The sequence below is a fragment of the Epinephelus lanceolatus genome, chromosome 12 (assembly GCF_041903045.1).
Source record: "Epinephelus lanceolatus isolate andai-2023 chromosome 12, ASM4190304v1, whole genome shotgun sequence".
Classification (NCBI taxonomy): domain Eukaryota; kingdom Metazoa; phylum Chordata; class Actinopteri; order Perciformes; family Serranidae; genus Epinephelus; species Epinephelus lanceolatus.
In genome coordinates, this window is record NC_135745.1 from 44,817,956 (window position 1) to 44,835,830 (window position 17,875).

The window sequence follows — 17,875 nt, forward strand, 5'->3', positions numbered from 1 at the left end:
TTAAATAAATGATCAAATGGGTGTATTTTTTTTATCAAAGTATTTCTGATTCTGATTTAAATAAATAAAGTGAAATTGGTCAGATTTTGCCTTAAAAGGTGTCTGTTTTTTTATTTAGATAGATAAATAAATAAATAAATAAATAAATAAATAAAGTGAGTGAGTTCTGAAACCATACGTCATCACCGGGCCTGTCCAGTCAGAGCAGAGCATTAGAGGACAGTGTCAGAGAGCACGAGCCGTGTCGAGCCGTTTCTCCTCCTCTCAGCGGTTACCGGTAAGTTCAGTGATCTCCGGCGGTTTACACGGTGAACCGGAGGATAAGCAGCCGGTGATATAACGGGACACTCAGAACAGTCTTTCACCGGGATAAAGTCCCGTTTCGATCTTTGTTTGTCACTTTAACACGTTTTGAATCGTCTCCGTTTAGCGGCTAGCTGACCGGCTAATGCTAACTAGCTTAGCTCAACCGTCAGTTGGAAGTTGAAGCGGTGCGTTCTTCACTTCTTCGTTAGTGACGTGATCAGAGACTCAGCTGCTGCTGTAGGGTCAGTTTCATATGGAGCTGACTGACTGGGAGCTAACGGCTAACATGTGTGTGGCTATTAATGTGCTGTCCTCACATCAGTGACACATTTATCATGATCAGTCATTAGTTACAGCTGATTATCTTCTGGATTAATGCAGATATTGATTTTCCTGTGACAAGTGATAAAATGATGTTACCACAGTTAGAGTGTGTCTGACCGACGCTGTGTTTCCTCCAGCAGCACTTCACTGTGTCACGGGTCATATGAGCAGCACTGATGAGCCGCCACAGGTCCTGGTGAGAGCTGAGTACACACCATATCCTGTCACACACCTGTCACACAGGTGACACACCATTACCTGTCACACACCTGTCAAACAGGTGACACACCATTACCTGTCACACACCTGTCATACAGGTAACACACCATTACCTGTCACACACCTGTCAAACAGGTGACACACCATTACCTGTCACACACCTGTCATACACCTGTCATACAGGTGACACACCATTACCTGTCACACACCTGTCATACATCTGTCATACAGGTGACACACCATTACCTGTCACACACCTGTCACACACCTGTCAAACAGGTGACACACCATTACCTGTCACACACCTGTCACACAGGTGACACACCATTACCTGTCACACACCTGTCAAACAGGTGACACATTTAAGATAGTCTCGCCACCAGACAATCAGAGATCTCCACCTTCTGATAGTCTGGGGACACTCCTTTCTAAAGTGTGTTTAACACACCGGAGAAAACGGCCGGCAACAAAGCAACGCCTCTCATTTTTGAAAAGGACACGCCTTCTCGGAAATGTGCGCTCCCCCTTTTCTCATCCGCAAGGAAACAAACACACAGAGAGCTTGAAAATGATTCCGAGAGATTTAACTCTGTTTTATCAAACGTGTGCTCATCCGTGAAGAAAATATTTTTTCCAGCGGATGTCTTAGTTACAACATGATTGACTAACTGGAGTAGTTTCATGTCGTATCCGACAACGGGAGGCTTTTAACAGATGACGTCCTGATGTTAGCTTTGCTGCTAGTGTTAGCTGTCCCTGTCAGCTGCAGCCACTGATGCTTTCTAGACATCGTGATTTCCCATAACTGAATAAATACCACACATAGCAACACAAAACTGCTTTGCTAGCTCAATCATGTTGTAACTAAGATATCCGCTGGAAAAGATATTTTTTTCATGATGAGCTTCAAGAGGTAGTCACCTGAAATGGTTTTCCAACAGTCTTGAAGGAGTTCCCAGAGGTGTTTAGCACTTGTTGGCCCCTTTGCCTTCACTCTGCGGTCCAGCTCACCCCAAACCATCTGGATTGGGTTCAGGTCCGGTGACTGTGGAGGCCAGGTCATCTGCCGCAGCACTCCATCACTCTCCTTCTTGGTCAAATAGCCCTTACACAGCCTGGAGGTGTGTTTGGGGTCATTGTCCTGTTGAAAAATAAATGATCGTCCAACTAAACGCAAACCGGATGGGATGGCATGTCGCTGCAGGATGCTGTGGTAGCCATGCTGGTTCAGTGTGCCTTCAATTTTGAATAAATCCCCAACAGTGTCACCAGCAAAACACCCCCACACCATCACACCTCCTCCTCCATGCTTCACAGTGGGAACCAGGCATGTGGAATCCATCCGTTCACCTTTTCTGCGTCTCACAAAGACACGGCGGTTGGAACCAAAGATCTCAAATTTGGACTCATCAGACCAAAGCACAGATTTCCACTGGTCTAATGTCCATTCCTTGTGTTTCTTGGCCCAAACAAATCTCTTCTGCTTGTTGCCTCTCCTTAGCAGTGGTTTCCTAGCAGCTATTTGACCATGAAGGCCTGAGTGGCGCAGTCTCCTCTTAACAGTTGTTCTAGAGATGGGTCTGCTGCTAGAACTCTGTGTGGCATTCATCTGGTCTCTGATCTGAGCTGCTGTTAACTTGCCATTTCTGAGGCTGGTGACTCGGATGAACTTATCCTCAGAAGCAGAGGTGACTCTTGGTCTTCCTTTCCTGGGTCGGTCCTCATGTGTGCCAGTTTGGTTGTAGCGCTTGATGGTTTTTGCGACTCCACTTGGGGACACATTTAAAGTTTTTGCAATTTTCCGGACTGACTGACCTTCATTTCTTAAAGTAATGATGGCCACTCGTTTTTCTTTAGTTAGCTGATTGGTTCTTGCCATAATATGAATTTTAACAGTTGTCCAATAGGGCTGTCGGCTGTGTATTAACCTGACTTCTGCACAACACAACTGATGGTCCCAACCCCATTGATAAAGCAAGAAATTCCACTAATTAACCCTGATAAGGCACACCTGTGAAGTGGAAACCATTTCAGGTGACTACCTCTTGAAGCTCATGGAGAGAATGCCAAGAGTGTGCAAAGCAGTAATCAGAGCAAAGGGTGGCTATTTTGAAGAAACTAGAATATAAAACATGTTTTCAGTTATTTCACCTTTTTTTGTTAAGTACATAACTCCACATGTGTTCATTCATAGTTTTGATGCCTTCAGTGAGAATCTACAATGTAAATAGTCATGAAAATAAAGAAAACGCATTGAATGAGAAGGTGTGTCCAAACTTTTGGCCTGTACTGTATATGTATACATAGCTAAAAGCTCTGCTGGTTTTCTACCCGGAAGTATTTGTAAACAACAAGGCGATTCCCTCTATAGTCCGGCCGGACGGATGAGTCATGGCCTTGTAAAAGATTATGTTTGCTTCTTTTAGTTGGCGAGAATGTGTCGCCGCAAACGCGACAAACATCCACTAACTTTGACGGCGTTTTCTGCGAGCGCGGCTGAGCCATTTTGTACCGCTACACGTGTTTCTAGTCGGACTATGTTTACGAGCACAAGAGTTCAGCGAGCCACCGAAGGACCGCCCTGCAGATTTACTATTGGTTCTGCAATGTAGGGAGTTTTTTTAAACTCTGAAATTGTATCCGCCCATCTAAACACAAAATCAGGGAGAAAGTCATCAGTCTTTAGTTAAGCAAAGCGTCTAAAGACTGACTTGTGAGTCTACATTTAAGATGGCGGATCAGCAGTGCTCGGAATCGGGCCTGTTTTCAGCTGATCAGCCATGACCTGTGACCGGCTGGTCAGTTTAAAATATGCCGATTTAAAATGCCGGTCAAATTCCCGCTGCGCCGCATGATTGACATCGCGTAACATCAGCAGCGCACACACGCACATGTGCAACTCACAGCTTGGGCGATGTGAGGAAGTGAAACATGGGCGGCTTCTCACCTTCATCATTCACGCACACTCATCAAAAGAGAGAAGGAGGAAGTTGTTTATTGTCCGTGTTAGCCTGAACTGTGGAGCTCTCACTGCTGCACTGTGCCGCTGGACACTGACGAGGCGCGTGTTCACACGCTTACTGGCGGGCGCGTCCTCAGCACTAAAGGCTTTCATACAGGCGACCAACACCATGTCGGCTGTGTGGAATTTTTGTCTATTCAAGAAATTACCCACAAATGCTATACAGCAAGAATTATTATTTTATTTATCCATGTTTTTATTTATGTATGCCTTTTTAACTTATTTATTTTAATACTGTACCTGAAGTTATATTTGAGCAAAAAGGAAAATGTTTCTCAACCTGTGTTGCTGTTGTTGTTTGTGTTTGTGTTTGTGTTTGAGGTGATTATTGAAGAGCTGGTTGTATCCTGGTTAAAATGTTCTGATAAAGCAAACATAGAAAATATTGCAATATCTTGTGAGCTGTAAAGTGGTTTGAAAAAAATGAAATTGGTAGTGGCCAAAATCGTAATCGGCCGTCCAAACATTCTGCAAATCAGAAATCGGGATCGGCCCCAAAAATTGTAATCAATGCAAGTTTAGCGGTAATATTGTATCTTGGCGTCAGTGTCGTGGTGACATGGTACGTGGGGCCTCTAAGCCGTGTGTCGTCTCCTGTCTCAGCACAAAGAGTCACTCCACCTGTTTTGGACGTAACAGGCGATTTTGCAGAGGGACTCTACAGAAGCCTGGATGGACAAAAGATGAGGTAATGCTCATTGTGTTAGCATTCAAACAGTGTGTATGTCCTGTGTGTCCAGGTCCTTCACAGTAAAAGTCCTCCGTGTGGAGTAGCAGGCTTTTATTGTGAAGCAGCTGCAGGTACAGGATGTACACAGATAATATCTGAGTCAGGATATTTACACCATATCAGTCTTTAGCGTGGAAACTGCAGCTCAGTGTGATGATGATGATGATCTTCCTCTTCAGGATGAGAAGCTGCATGGACTGGTGAAGGAGTTTGGGTGCAGCAGCTGGTCTTCAGTTTCTCTGCATTTTAAAGTGAGTGGTTTCATCCACAGGAACAGGACAGCAGAGACACAGAAACAGGATGTTTAAGTATTTAAGGTTTTAAACGACCAGCAAACAGCAGACTGTTGCTGTCTGACTCTACGACCACAACATGTGACGTCTCAGCTGCAACACAGGAGGGGCAGCAGGAACTGGACCCCCATCCAGGTCTTTGTCAATCTGAAGCACACCGACTGGACCCAGTTTGTTTGTGGACATGATTGTGTTCTTAAACTTTCAGTTGTTGCTCAAGACTTTGAACACGTCAGTCCACAGCGTGCAGGACGCATCCTAACTGTCTGTGTTGTGTGTCAGGGTCAGAGGTCAGATGTGGAGTGTCAGCGGAGGTGGCAGCAGATAAAGAATCCAGATCTGGTCAAAGGTCCCTGGACTCAGGAGGAGGACGAGAGGGTAAACACTCACTCTTGATTGATGTGACTTTAAACTTGTTGAACGTGACTCTGGACTCGATGGAGGTCACTCTGGACTTGCAGGACATGTCTCTAGACTTGCAGGACATGTCTCTGGACTTGCTGGATGTACCTAAAGACTTGTTGGACGTGTCTCTGGACTTGTTGGAGATGACTCTGGACTTGTTGGGCGTGACTAAGGACTTGTTGGAGATGACTCTGTACTTGTTGGATGTGACTCTGGACTTGTTGGAGATGACTGTACTTGTTGGATGTGACTCTGGACTTGTTGGAGATGACTGTACTTGTTGGAGATGACTCTGGACTTGTTGGAGATGACTCTGGACTTGTTGGACGTGACTAAAGACTTATTGGAGATGACTCTGGACTTGCTGGATGTGACTCTGGACTTGTTGGAGATGACTGTCTCTGGACTTGTTGAAGATGACTCTGAACTTGTTGGATGTGACTCTGGACTTGTTGGAGATGACTCTGGACTTGTTGGATGTGACTCTGGACTTGTTGGAGATGACTGTCTCTGGACTTGTTGAAGATGACTCTGAACTTGTTGGATGTGACTCTGGACTTGTTGGATGTGACTCTGGACTTGTTGGAGATGACTCTGGACTTGTTGGAGATGACTGTCTCTGAACTTGTAGGACTTGTCTCTGGACTTGTTGAAGATGACTCTGGACTTGTTGGATGTGACTCTGGATTTGCTGAAGATGACTCTGGACTTGTTGGATGTGACCAAGGACTTGTTGTACATGTCTCCGGACTTGGTGGACGTGTCTCTGGACTTGCAGACGTATAGTAGATCTCCTTTATAAACTAATAGCATGTTGTGATGTCACTTCCTGTGAAGGTCATTGAGCTGGTTCAGAAGTACGGCGTGAAGCGCTGGTCGCTCATCGCCAAGCACCTGCGGAGTCGTAACGGGAAGCAGTGCCGCGAGCGCTGGCACAACCACCTGAACCCGACGGTGAAGAAGAGCAGCTGGACGCTGGAGGAGGACGGCGTCATCTGTCAGGCCCACAGGCTGCTGGGAAACCGCTGGGCCGACATCTCCAAGTTGCTGCCGGGCAGGTATATAGAGCTGTGGTTATCTCTGTAACTGACAGGGTTCAGATCCACACTTTTTTATTTTTAACTTCAGAAAAACATTTGGATTAAGATGATTTTAACAAATTAAATTCTGAGTTGAGAAAAATCATTAAACCGTTCAGCAGCTTCAGTCAGACAGGATGTGATGTCATCCATGTTAGAGTCACAGACTGTATAAATAATAGACGAAGCTCCTGTGACGTCACCCGTCAGTCTGTGGACTCACGTTCAGCATTTAGGCTGCTGCCATCTTGTTTTTTAAGTCTTAATAAAGTATAAACAGGTGAGTTGTATGAAAAGGTAGAACTGATCTCCGGAGTAGGGACCCGCTCCAAATGAATCTATATTTTTAAAGTCATTACTAAAAGTGTGTGTCATATAAAAACTAAAGTGATGGTCAAAGTTGTCACAGTGAAATTTAAGGTGTGCTGATGGATTCACGTCATCAACTCATGCATTGAGTAACATTACAAGTTAATGTTCCACCTTAAAAGTTGCTGGCAGTAGTACCAGATCTGTGTGCTAGGTACCCCAACAGAGGGGGGACCAAACATGGGGACGCTAAGGAACGCTTCTGTTGGTACCATCCACAACTTTTACTGTGGGAACAGAAACTATGAACAGCTGGGAGGAGGCGGGGCTTCAGTTTATTCTCCTGCTGCTTGCCTTCGACTGACTGAGTGAATAAAGAGCGACCTCAGGAACCAGTGAAGGGAAACTGTGCTGATATTCAACCAGCTGTGTGACATCACAGTGTGTGCAGATGAGCTCCAGGCGAACACCGTCCATCTGCACACACTGTGATGTCACACAGCTGGTTGAATATCAGCACAGTTTCCCTTTAATCTGTTGGTCTTATGTCAGGACGGCGGTGATGTGTTCAGTGTCACTGAGGTCGAACGTCAGCTGTCTGATTCATCCTTCAACACAAACTGCAGAGCCTCTGTCTGCTTCTCCTTCCATCAGTGTGATAACATGTCTTCAGGGGGTGCAGTCAGTGACAGTGTAGGCTTCACCCTCGCAAAGGGGCGGGGCTTAGCAAAGGGTCATCTGTGTCAGATTGAGTCACCACAGTAACATTTGTCTTGGGGACGACTCTTCTCAGGACAGATAACGCCATCAAAAACCACTGGAACTCCACCCTGAAGAGGAGGGTGGAGAAGGAGGGATACCTGCAGGTCCTACACCTACACAACTCCTGCATCAGCTCCTCCAACACCTCCTCCAACTCCTCCTACTCCACCAGACCAGCATCCAGGACCCGCAGCCCCCCCGGCACAGCCAACATCTCCACCAAGGTCAGCATCCACCCACCATCCCATCATCCACCCATGATACCAGCAGTGATGATGATAATAATAATCCTTCCTCCAGCAGGCTGACGGTGTGTCCACTGTCAAGGACGAGTCCAGCTGCATTTCCTGTGGTCAGAGCGTGTGTGGGTGCCATGGCAACCAAGCCCACCCATGCTCCATCTGTGTCCCCGCCCCCTCCACCTCAGGTTACAGCTCCTCACTGAGCATGTGCGAGCTGACGGCGCCCATGGACCTGATGGAGACGGTACATTAGCTTTTTCTCTCACTGGAACACAGCTGAAGCTTTTATTTTGAAATGTAGCTGTAAGTGTGGTTTTATAGCCCTCGGCACCGTTTCTCAGGCTCTACACAAACATATCCGTCATTTCTCTACAAACAGAGCAGGTGATTCAAACAGGTCAAAACACTGAGTAAAGCAGGGTCACGTTAAAAATCAGTGTTTCTCTGAAGCTGTGTGTCGGTGTGTGTGTGTGCTCCTACACCACCTGCTAATGTGCACTCACCTGTTTTCTCTGGCAACTTAAGATCCAGACGCTCAGGAGGTTTTTACCAGGAGCTGAATTATTGTCTCAGAGCAGCTGATTTACACCAGGATATATATCATTATCATATCATATATAGCATGATATCATCATCGAACAAACAGACGCATCTACTGCAGAGGATCTAATCACAGCTTTCCCACGGTCATGGAAAACCTGGAATAGTCAGAGAATGTCACAGTCACTTTTTCCAGGCCTGGAAATGTCCTGGACTTTCGTTGTGTGTAATGAGACTAATCCTTAGGTGGATGATCTTCCACATGATGTAACGACGCTCTGATGTTTCCTCCCTGCGGTCCGTCTTGAGCTGACGTCATGACATCATGACTAAACAGAGTTTGAGTCTGGTGTGTTTTAAACCACCGCACAAGAAAAACAAATCTTTACTTCAGGTCCTTGAAAAGTCCTGGAAAAGTGAAACTGTGAGGGGTAAATATGACATTGAGACGTTTGACCTGATTTCATCACAGAACCCAGAGACCTGGAGCTGTGGCCCAGAGGAAGTGACATCATCGCTGTCCACCTGCCTGTACAGACAGGACGCTGACCTGTCAGTCATCAATCTGAGCACCAGTTATGTAAGACAACAAACACTGTGACATCATAACCCTTCAAACATTTTGTCCCTTCACACGATGACGCAATCATCAGGCGACGCTCTGCCTTCATCACGTCATTGCTAAGTGTCTCCAGAAAATGTGTCATGTTCATCATGTTTGTTCCTTGGATTATTAATCTAATCACAGGTTAGTAATATAATCACGTGTCCTCCACAGTGACATCAGTGTGTTGTATGAAGGTTACAGGTTTGAAGGAGCAGCTGGTGACCAGTGAGGATGGAGCCTCCTTGTTAGACTCCTCCTCCTCCTGGAGCAGAGGCAGCAGGGCGGGGCCTCTGACGTTCTCCCCCTCTGAGGTGAAGACACGACGCTGCTGCTGCTGCTGTTGGTCTTTAACTCTCCGTCTGATGTCTGATTGTCTTTCTGTCTGTCTGTTCTCTCTGTCTTCAGCTCTTCAGTCTGTGCGGTGTCGAGGATCTGAAGTTACAGCATCCAGCTCTCACCTCCACCCCCGTGTGTTCCCATAAACACTCCACCAACACCAACCAGGGCGACTCCTGCAGCCACAGGTAGTTTCATATGTTTTACATCAGCCATTCTCACACAGAGGTGGCGCTACAGAGTCTCTTCTTTACGGCAACTTCACATGTTTACACAGAACCAAACAATGACATTACATGTTGTTCCAGTGTGTGATTACAGACAGCATGATGACATCACAGAATCAAAAGAGGCGTGACCTGTAACACAACAGCGTTGACCTCTAGTGTGACATATAACATACGTGTTAGCAGTTCTTTATAAACAATAACAATGACATCACATGTCAATAACAATCATTTAGCGTCCCTGTTATATGGCGGCTGATCTTGTCCTCTGCTCGGAGGGTAAGGAGCTCCTGTTAGCTGCTAACTGCTAAAAGCTGCTGTTCTTCTTCTTTGAGTTAGCCGCTAACTGCTAACAGCTGCTTTTTAAATCTCCCACGGTGGGTCACACACATGACACATCATCAAAACGTCACACCCGTGCATAATCCGTCCTGCAGCTGTCTCTGTCTTACAGACATTGTTTCGGTGCTGTTAAAACTTCTGTTGCTGAGTTAAGCCTGATTTATGGTCCTGCGTTGACTCAACGACGTCGCTACTTTGTTGCCGTGACGCCGTCGTGAACCCTTCGAACTTCTCCGTCACTCCGTTTCATCGCGGTGCAATTCACCGCCAGAGCGGTAGGAGGCTGCGTTCCTTTCCTGAGTGGTTGTCGTCATCTCTAGTTGATTCTTTGTTTAGCTTCCGGCTTTTCCGGTCACAGAGAAATGAACGCGGAGCACGGACAGACGGCTCCGGCCGTATCCGTATCTGTATTGAACGTTGCATAATGGCATATATATAATGAGCCTTAATACTGCAACATCTACATCGCAACAGAAGATGTTTAAAGATGGCGGGGATGGCGCAATCTGGAAATACGGAACCGGAAATTTGCTACCAAGCAAACCAATCACAGCCCTGCCGGTCTGCGCTGGGTCTGTGTCGCCTCGACGTGTAGTTACATTTTTGGGGAGGTGCACGTCAGGCTATGCCGGGGGCTACGGCGAGCCTTCTGCGTAGCCCCGTACCCTACGACGTAGCGACGTCGTTGATTCAACGCAGGACCATAAATCAAGCTTTAATGGTGAGACAACTCTGACTCCTGATTCTTAGATCGTAACGTTTATACAGAATGGCGAGGCGACAAGACGGCATTAAATTCCCGCGTTGAACAGCAAGTGTAACGGGGGCTTCTGTCTCTTGTTCCACAGCGTCTGAGACACACTGTTATGTCAAAGTGTAAATTTATTGTTGATCAGTTTGAAATGTTTTAAAGAGAAACTGCCAGTTTTCTTGCACAGCGCTGGTTGAAGATCAGCACAGTTTCTCTCTAACTGCTGTGTTCAGGACGCCCTCAGAGACCAGGGAGAGGGTCAGAGCGCTGTGGACGGCAGCGCCTCAAACACCAACGCCACTGAAGATCAACAAGAGAGAAGACGAGGTGAGAGAAGACGTCCTGCTGTCACACTGTAAACACTCACCTGTCCCCTCAGTCCTGGAGCTGTCTGCTCTGTGGTGTGTGTGTGTGTGTGTGTGTGTGCGTGCGTGCGTGCGTGTGTGTGTGCGTGCACGTGTGTGGTACAGGTTCCAGTTTGTTCAAGCAGAATGATGAACGTGACGTGGGAGGAGCCAAGTGTGGATCCTGACAGTCAGCAGTCCAGCAGCAGCTCTGAGGTCAGACACACAAACACATCTGCAGCACGTCGACAAACTCAGAGCGACCTGAGATCCCTCCCAACGTCTCACATGTTCAACACGACCTCGTAAAGTTACCGTAAATGTTTATATATAGGCGACCACATGAACGGCACGCAGCTCATACCTGAAGTTCATGTGTCCATCAGAACAAAATCCAGGTCAGACCAGAAAGTCATGACAAGATGAAACTATTCACAGCGTCGCAGAGAGAAGTTTCAGTAGACTGACCCGTCTCAGCCGGCAGATGATGTCACCTGGTTTTAGAATGTAAGGCACGTCAGCCAATCAGCTTGTAGCAAAGTCAGCTGGTCAGGTGAGTTACGAGCTGTCGGCAGACAGCGCGTTCGCTGCTGTAACTGACAACAGCCCTCCATCCTCACCGACCCAGAGTCCGTCTTCTTTCAGTCCCCGCAGCTGTGGACACGTGTCTTGATGTGTCGTGTTGGACGGTTGGTCGCTTCTGCTCGCTGTGTGTGTGCGTCACACACTGACTGATTAATCTGCGTTGGTTATTTCAGTGGCTGTGAATACGGTCCATCTGTAGCTCAGGTCATTTGATTTCTGTGTTGGGAATTGGGACAGCCTTCATGGAGTGTTGTGACCACCATGAGACGGCGTATCATCTCTAGCCAACGACTCTCTGTGCTTCTGATCTGTAACGTTGACAGGAAGTGACCGCCATGAGACGGCGTATCATCTCTAGCCAACGACTCTCTGTGCTTCTGATCTGTAACGTCGACAGGAAGTGACCACCATGAGACGGCGCATCATCTCTAGCCAACGACTCTCTGTGCTTCTGATCTGTAACGTCGACAGGAAGTGACCGCCATGAGACGGCGCATCATCTCTAGCCAACGACTCTCTGTGCTTCTGATCTGTAACGTCGACAGGAAGTGACCACCATGAGACGGCGCATCATCTCTAGCCAACGACTCTCTGTGCTTCTGATCTGTAACGTCGACAGGAAGTGACCGCCATGAGACGGCGCATCATCTCTAGCCAACGACTCTCTGTGCTTCTGATCTGTAACGTCGACAGGAAGTGACCACCATGAGACGGCGCATCATCTCTAGTCGACGACTCTCTGTGCTTCTGATCTGTAACGTCGACAGGAAGTGACCGCCATGAGACGGCGTATCATCTCTAGCCAACGACTCTCTGTGCTTCTGATCTGTAACGTCGACAGGAAGTGACCGCCATGAGACGGCGTATCATCTCTAGTCAACGACTCTCTGTGCTTCTGATCTGTAACGTCGACAGGAAGTGACCGCCATGAGACGGCGTATCATCTCTAGTCAACGACTCTCTGTGCTTCTGATCTGTAACGTCGACAGGAAGTGACCGCCATGAGACGGCGTATCATCTCTAGCCAACGACTCTCTGTGCTTCTGATCTGTAACGTCGACAGGAAGTGACCGCCATGAGACGGCGTATCATCTCTAGCCAACGACTCTCTGTGCTTCTGATCTGTAACGTCGACAGGAAGTGACCACCATGAGAAGGCGTATCATCTCTAGTCAACGACTCTCTGTGCTTCTGATCTGTAACGTCGACAGGAAGTGACCGCCATGAGACGGCGTATCATCTCTAGTCAACGACTCTCTGTGCTTCTGATCTGTAACGTCGACAGGAAGTGACCGCCATGAGAAGGCGTATCATCTCTAGCCAACGACTCTCTGTGCTTCTGATCTGTAACGTCGACAGGAAGTGACCGCCATGAGAAGGCGTATCATCTCTAGCCAACGACTCTCTGTGCTTCTGATCTGTAACGTCGACAGGAAGTGACCACCATGAGACGGCGTATCATCTCTAGTCAACGACTCTCTGTACTCTCTGTAAATCTGAATGAGGATAGTGATAGTGAGATACTGGCTACAGTGATGAAACAAAACCAGCGTCAGATGGACTGTATTCATAATCAATACGCCACAATAATATAAATAACCAGCGCCAATTCATCAGTCAATGAGAATGTGTGTGTGGGCGGGGCATAAGCACATACAGCCAGCAGCAGCAGCGACCCACCGTCTGACACCGGCACACCGTGAGGACAGAAACAGAGGGCTCTGTGGGGACGGAGCACCTGCTGCAGCAAGCCAACACGCCGTCTGTGGTCATTTTGACTTGACCAGCTGAGTGTCAGGTGACACCATCAGCCGGCTTGAGTCCAGCTCAGACCAGCCAGTTCACACCGCTGACACTTTTCTCTGCGACGTTCTGAGATGGTTTCATCTGGTCGTAAATTTTTGGTCTGTTTAAGACGAAGAACCTAAACAGCTGATCGTCTTGTCACACACAGAAACATTAAATTCAAAACAAGTGTGTCACACTCTTGAGGACGTCTCCTCTGAGGAGACACCTTTATGGGGACTTCTGTCCTTCAGGTCCAGGGAGAGAGTCTGCTGAGCTCCATCCTGCAGTTCCAGAGAGAGTCCAGCTCCACCTCAGTGGTCCAGAGACAATCCAGCTGTGTCCCACAAGTCCAGAGAGAGTCCAGGTTTGTCTCCAGCTGTGAGGAGTTTGGCTGCTTCCCGTTGGACGGACGGACAGAGGTGTGGTGGTGTCAACAGTCGGTCACTTACCTGCACTCTCCTGAATGTCCCGCGTACAGACTGAACCCCTTTGAGGTGAGGACTGACCACAAACATTCTTACTCCTTTTCCACCAACATGGAGCTGGTTCTGTTCTGGTTCCTGCTCCTGGTTTTAAACTGTTCAGAGCATTAAGAGTAAAAATAAACCGGTTCAGAACCTGAAGAGTGGGTTCTCAGCTGGAACCAAACAATAACAGGTTCTTCTTTAACCTCATGTATAAATGGTGATGACATCAGTGGGCGTGTCATATTTGACAGGTTGGACAGAGAGGACCAAAGTTTGCAGGTTATCAGTTTGATCTGAATTTTTCCCACTGCTGTTTACCTCTGTTGGCCACGCCCTCTGTTGATGACACGTTCTTAATTACAATAAAACTGGTTCACTGGATCGCATCACAGTTCCAAGAGTCCAGTTTAAGAACCAGAGCTGGTTTGGTGGAAACAAGGTTTTATAATGTTCTGTCAAGAGTGTTCTCAGGTTCCTCTGCTGATCTTCATGTTGAGACTCAGTCCATCAGTGAATGTATCTGCTGACAGGTACTGCCTGATACGTCCTCTTCCTCCATTGTTAGCACAAACGCACACGTCCTGCTGACACCAGCACCCACCAGAGAACATGTGGATTAATCCACCACTGAAAATAGTCCTCAGAGTCACTGTGTACTCCTGTTAGTTTGATACAGACTCCAGCTGTGAGCAGCTGTCAGAGGACATCACTCATCAAACTATAGATCTGGGTTTTTTAAGATCTTCAGAGGGAGCCAATGAGCTCAGAGCTGAGAGACAGACAGGAAGTCAGATAGAAAGTCAGACAGGACAGAGGTGGTTCCCACTGCTTTTCCTTGTCCTGCCCCCCTGTGCTGTGATTGGCCAGTACTCATCACGTCAACATGTTGAGGGTGGAGATGGTTAGTGTAAGGACAAAGAGATCATGGTAAGGGTGGGACATACCATCCATCCATCTTCATCCATCCATCCATCTTCATCCTCTTATCTGGGGTCAGGTCTCAGGGGCAGTAGGCTGATCGAAGTCCTCCAGACGTCCTTCTCCTCAGCTCCTTCCTCCAGCTCCTCCTGGAGGACCCCAAGGTGTTCCCAGACCAGATGAGATCTATAATCCCTCCAGTGTGTTCTGGGTCTGCCCCGGGGCCTCCTACCAGCTCCTCCAGGAGGATCCTGATCAGATGTTGAACCACCTCAACATGAAGGAGCAGCGGCTCTTCTCCGAGCTCCCTCCAGATGTCTGACTCCTCCCCCTATCTCTAAGGCTGAGCCCAGACACCCTACAGAGGAAACACATTTCAGACGCTTGTATCTGTGACCTCATTCTTTCAGTCACTACCCAGAGCTCATGACCATAGGTGAGGGTTGGGACGCAGATGGACCAGGAAATGGAAAGCTTTGTCTTCTGGCTCAGCTCCCTCTGAACCATGATGGTCGGTGAAGCACTTGTATCACTGCAGAAGCTGCACCAAACCACCGATCCATCTCGCGCTCCATTCTACCCTCGCTGTGAACAAGACCCTGAGATACCTGACCTCCTTCTCTTGGGGCAGTAACTCTCTCCAAATAAGCCACCGGTCTCCAGCAGAGAACCATGACCTCAGACAGCATCATCTGAGGCTCTAACATGAAGCCAAAACCTGTAGTTCCTCTAACGTCCGCATCGAAATCAACATGTTTACAGCCTGTCTGGTCTCTGGAGATCATTTCTACCTTTTTATACAACTCACCTGTTTATACTTTATTAAGACTTAAAGTTACACATCATTAAGGGGCATCTTTGAGTGACAGGCTGTCTGCTGACAGTAGATAGATCCACCCCTCCCTCCTCCACAGCTCCACCCTCTCACCCAAATATGGTCACTTCTGGCTCCAAAAAAGAGAGATAAAGATGGCAGCAGCCTAAATGTTGAATGTGAGTCCACAGACCAACGGGTGACGTCACAAGAGCTTCGTCCATTTTCTATACAGTAAATGGACCTGCACGTGTACAGCGCCTTTCCAGCCCTCTGACCATTCAAAGCCCTTTTCACACTACATGTCACATTCACCCATTCACACACTGGTAGCCAAGGCCACCATACAAGGTGCCGACTGCTTCTCAGTACCCATTCACATGCTCTCACACTCCGATGGAACAGCCATCAGGAGTGATTTGGGATTTAGTATCTTGCCCAAGGATACTTTTTTCTGATCTTGCGCTCTACCCTCTGAGCCACAGCCGGCCACAGTCTATGCCTCAGACGGGGCGGTGCTGACTCTCATCCGGATGGCTTCACGCTCGCCCCAGATCATGCTGGAGGTCAGTGTGATGAAACAGAACCACATCATCTGCCAGCAGAAGAGATGTGGTTCCCTTTCTTTGGTGTAAAACCTGTGATGATGTAAACTGAGCCTTCATGTGTTGGTGTCATGTCACAGCAGAGCGAGGACTTACAGGTGCTGATGTTTGGGAAAACAGACGACCAGATGAGTCTGACAGAGCAGGCCCAACTCTATGTGGAGCCCTGATCCTCCTCGACCATCAGGACCATCAGCTGGTGAGTCACAGTCATCCTGTGGTTTCATACTCCTCCCTCTGAGGAGAGGACGGCTTTACAGTAACAGGAAATACCTCCTTAAAGACATGTTTCACTGCTGAGACGACGGTCCTCTGTCCTCCTGTCCCTCTGTCCTCCTGTCCCTCTGTCCCTCTGTCATTTGGACCCTCACAGTTGATCAGGAAAAAAACGTTTAACCTCAGGAAGAGACAAGGAGGACAGATCTGTCCTCAGGATGGACAGAGGGACAGAGGGACAGTAGCTGTGGTAGAGAACAGATGAACATAATAAATGTACAGTGATGAGACATAAAGAGAGACAGAGACACAGGACAGACAGTGATGACAGCACATACAAGGACATTAATGTTAGTCAGAATATAATGATAATAACTGTGGTACAATATGTTGTTAGTACACACACACACACACACACACACACACACACTGATCAGGTGTAACATTGTGAGCACTGTGACAGGTGAAGTGAACATGGATCATTTCATTATAGTACAATGTTCTGCAGGGAAACCTTTGGTCCTGGTATTCCTGTGGATGCCTCTTTATGGACTCCCCCCACCTAAACACTGTCATAGACCAGTACCCCCCCTCACTGCAGCAGTGGGGGTACTGGTCTGTAATGATGTGTGTGTGGGTGTGTGTGTGTGTGTGTGTATGGAGCGTGTCAGGCAGCATAAGCAAAGTTCCTCTGAAGAACACTGCACTGTGTCAGGATGATCCGTGTTGTTCACGTCACCTGTGGTTCTGATGTTCTGGCCGATCAGTGTGTGTGCACCACGTTACACTGGACGAGGACTCCATTATCAGGAAGTGAACTGTTACTACAGACTGAGGGGCGGCCATGTTGTCTCTTCTGTGTGACTGATCTCTGATTGGTTCATTCCACATGATCAATAATCAATAATCATTTCTCTTTGTGCTGTGACAGAAAAACAAACTGGAATCATCCATTAATGAGTTTCACCTTTTTATTTTAGGCAGGTATCATCCTCATCCTCATCCTCACCCTCATCCTCATCCTCATCCTCATCCTCATCCTCACCCTCATCCTCATCCTCATCCTCATCCTCACCCTCATCCTCATCCTCATCCTCATCCTCACCCTCATCCTCCATCCATACTGTTCTCAGCTTCGGAGCGTCTCATCTCTCTGCTGAGTCGACATGTCAATCATGAGTCAGCAGTTTCATCAGCCTCACAGTCTTTATTGATTTATTTAGCAGTTTCATGTTTAATGATTTTATTTGATATATTTTTCTTCAATTTTAACAAAAATATTTTAAAACAAACTTTTTAACTTTTTTCTGTAGTTTTATTGACGATTAATTATTTTATAGATTTTAGATTTTTAAATGAACTTTGATGAAACTATATTTACACATTTATTTTATTAATGTATTTATTTCTTGAAATAATCGATAAATCTTTTTTGACACAAAGACACTGGATTTTAAACAAGAACAAACATCTGAATTTATTGAATGTTTGCACATGAACTCTGAATATTGATCCTAATTTATTGCTTTATTTATTTTATATTTCTTTCATTATATTTTATTTCTATTTATTTATTGTTTGAAATATTCCTTTATTCTTTTTTTTTTTTTTTTTTTTTAAAGGTGTGAAAATAAATAAATAAAT

The 17,875-nt window shown here is 46.9% G+C and overlaps 1 protein-coding gene across 1 annotated transcript; it reads left to right on the plus strand.

Moving 5' to 3' along the window:
- Nucleotides 1-206: 206 nt before the first annotated feature.
- On the plus strand, nucleotides 207-17,793 carry LOC117271582 (uncharacterized). The gene is made up of 15 exons (XM_078173465.1): nucleotides 207-277; nucleotides 768-826; nucleotides 4,475-4,559; nucleotides 4,781-4,852; nucleotides 5,177-5,272; nucleotides 6,137-6,357; nucleotides 7,481-7,673; nucleotides 7,753-7,935; nucleotides 9,033-9,149; nucleotides 9,244-9,362; nucleotides 10,728-10,821; nucleotides 10,965-11,054; nucleotides 13,463-13,705; nucleotides 16,096-16,214; nucleotides 17,212-17,793. The coding sequence occupies exons 2-14, from the start codon at nucleotides 807-809 to the stop codon at nucleotides 16,183-16,185; spliced, it is 1,623 nt and encodes a 540-aa protein (XP_078029591.1). The 5' UTR covers nucleotides 207-277; nucleotides 768-806; the 3' UTR covers nucleotides 16,186-16,214; nucleotides 17,212-17,793.
- The last annotated feature ends 82 nt before the right edge of the window (nucleotides 17,794-17,875 follow it).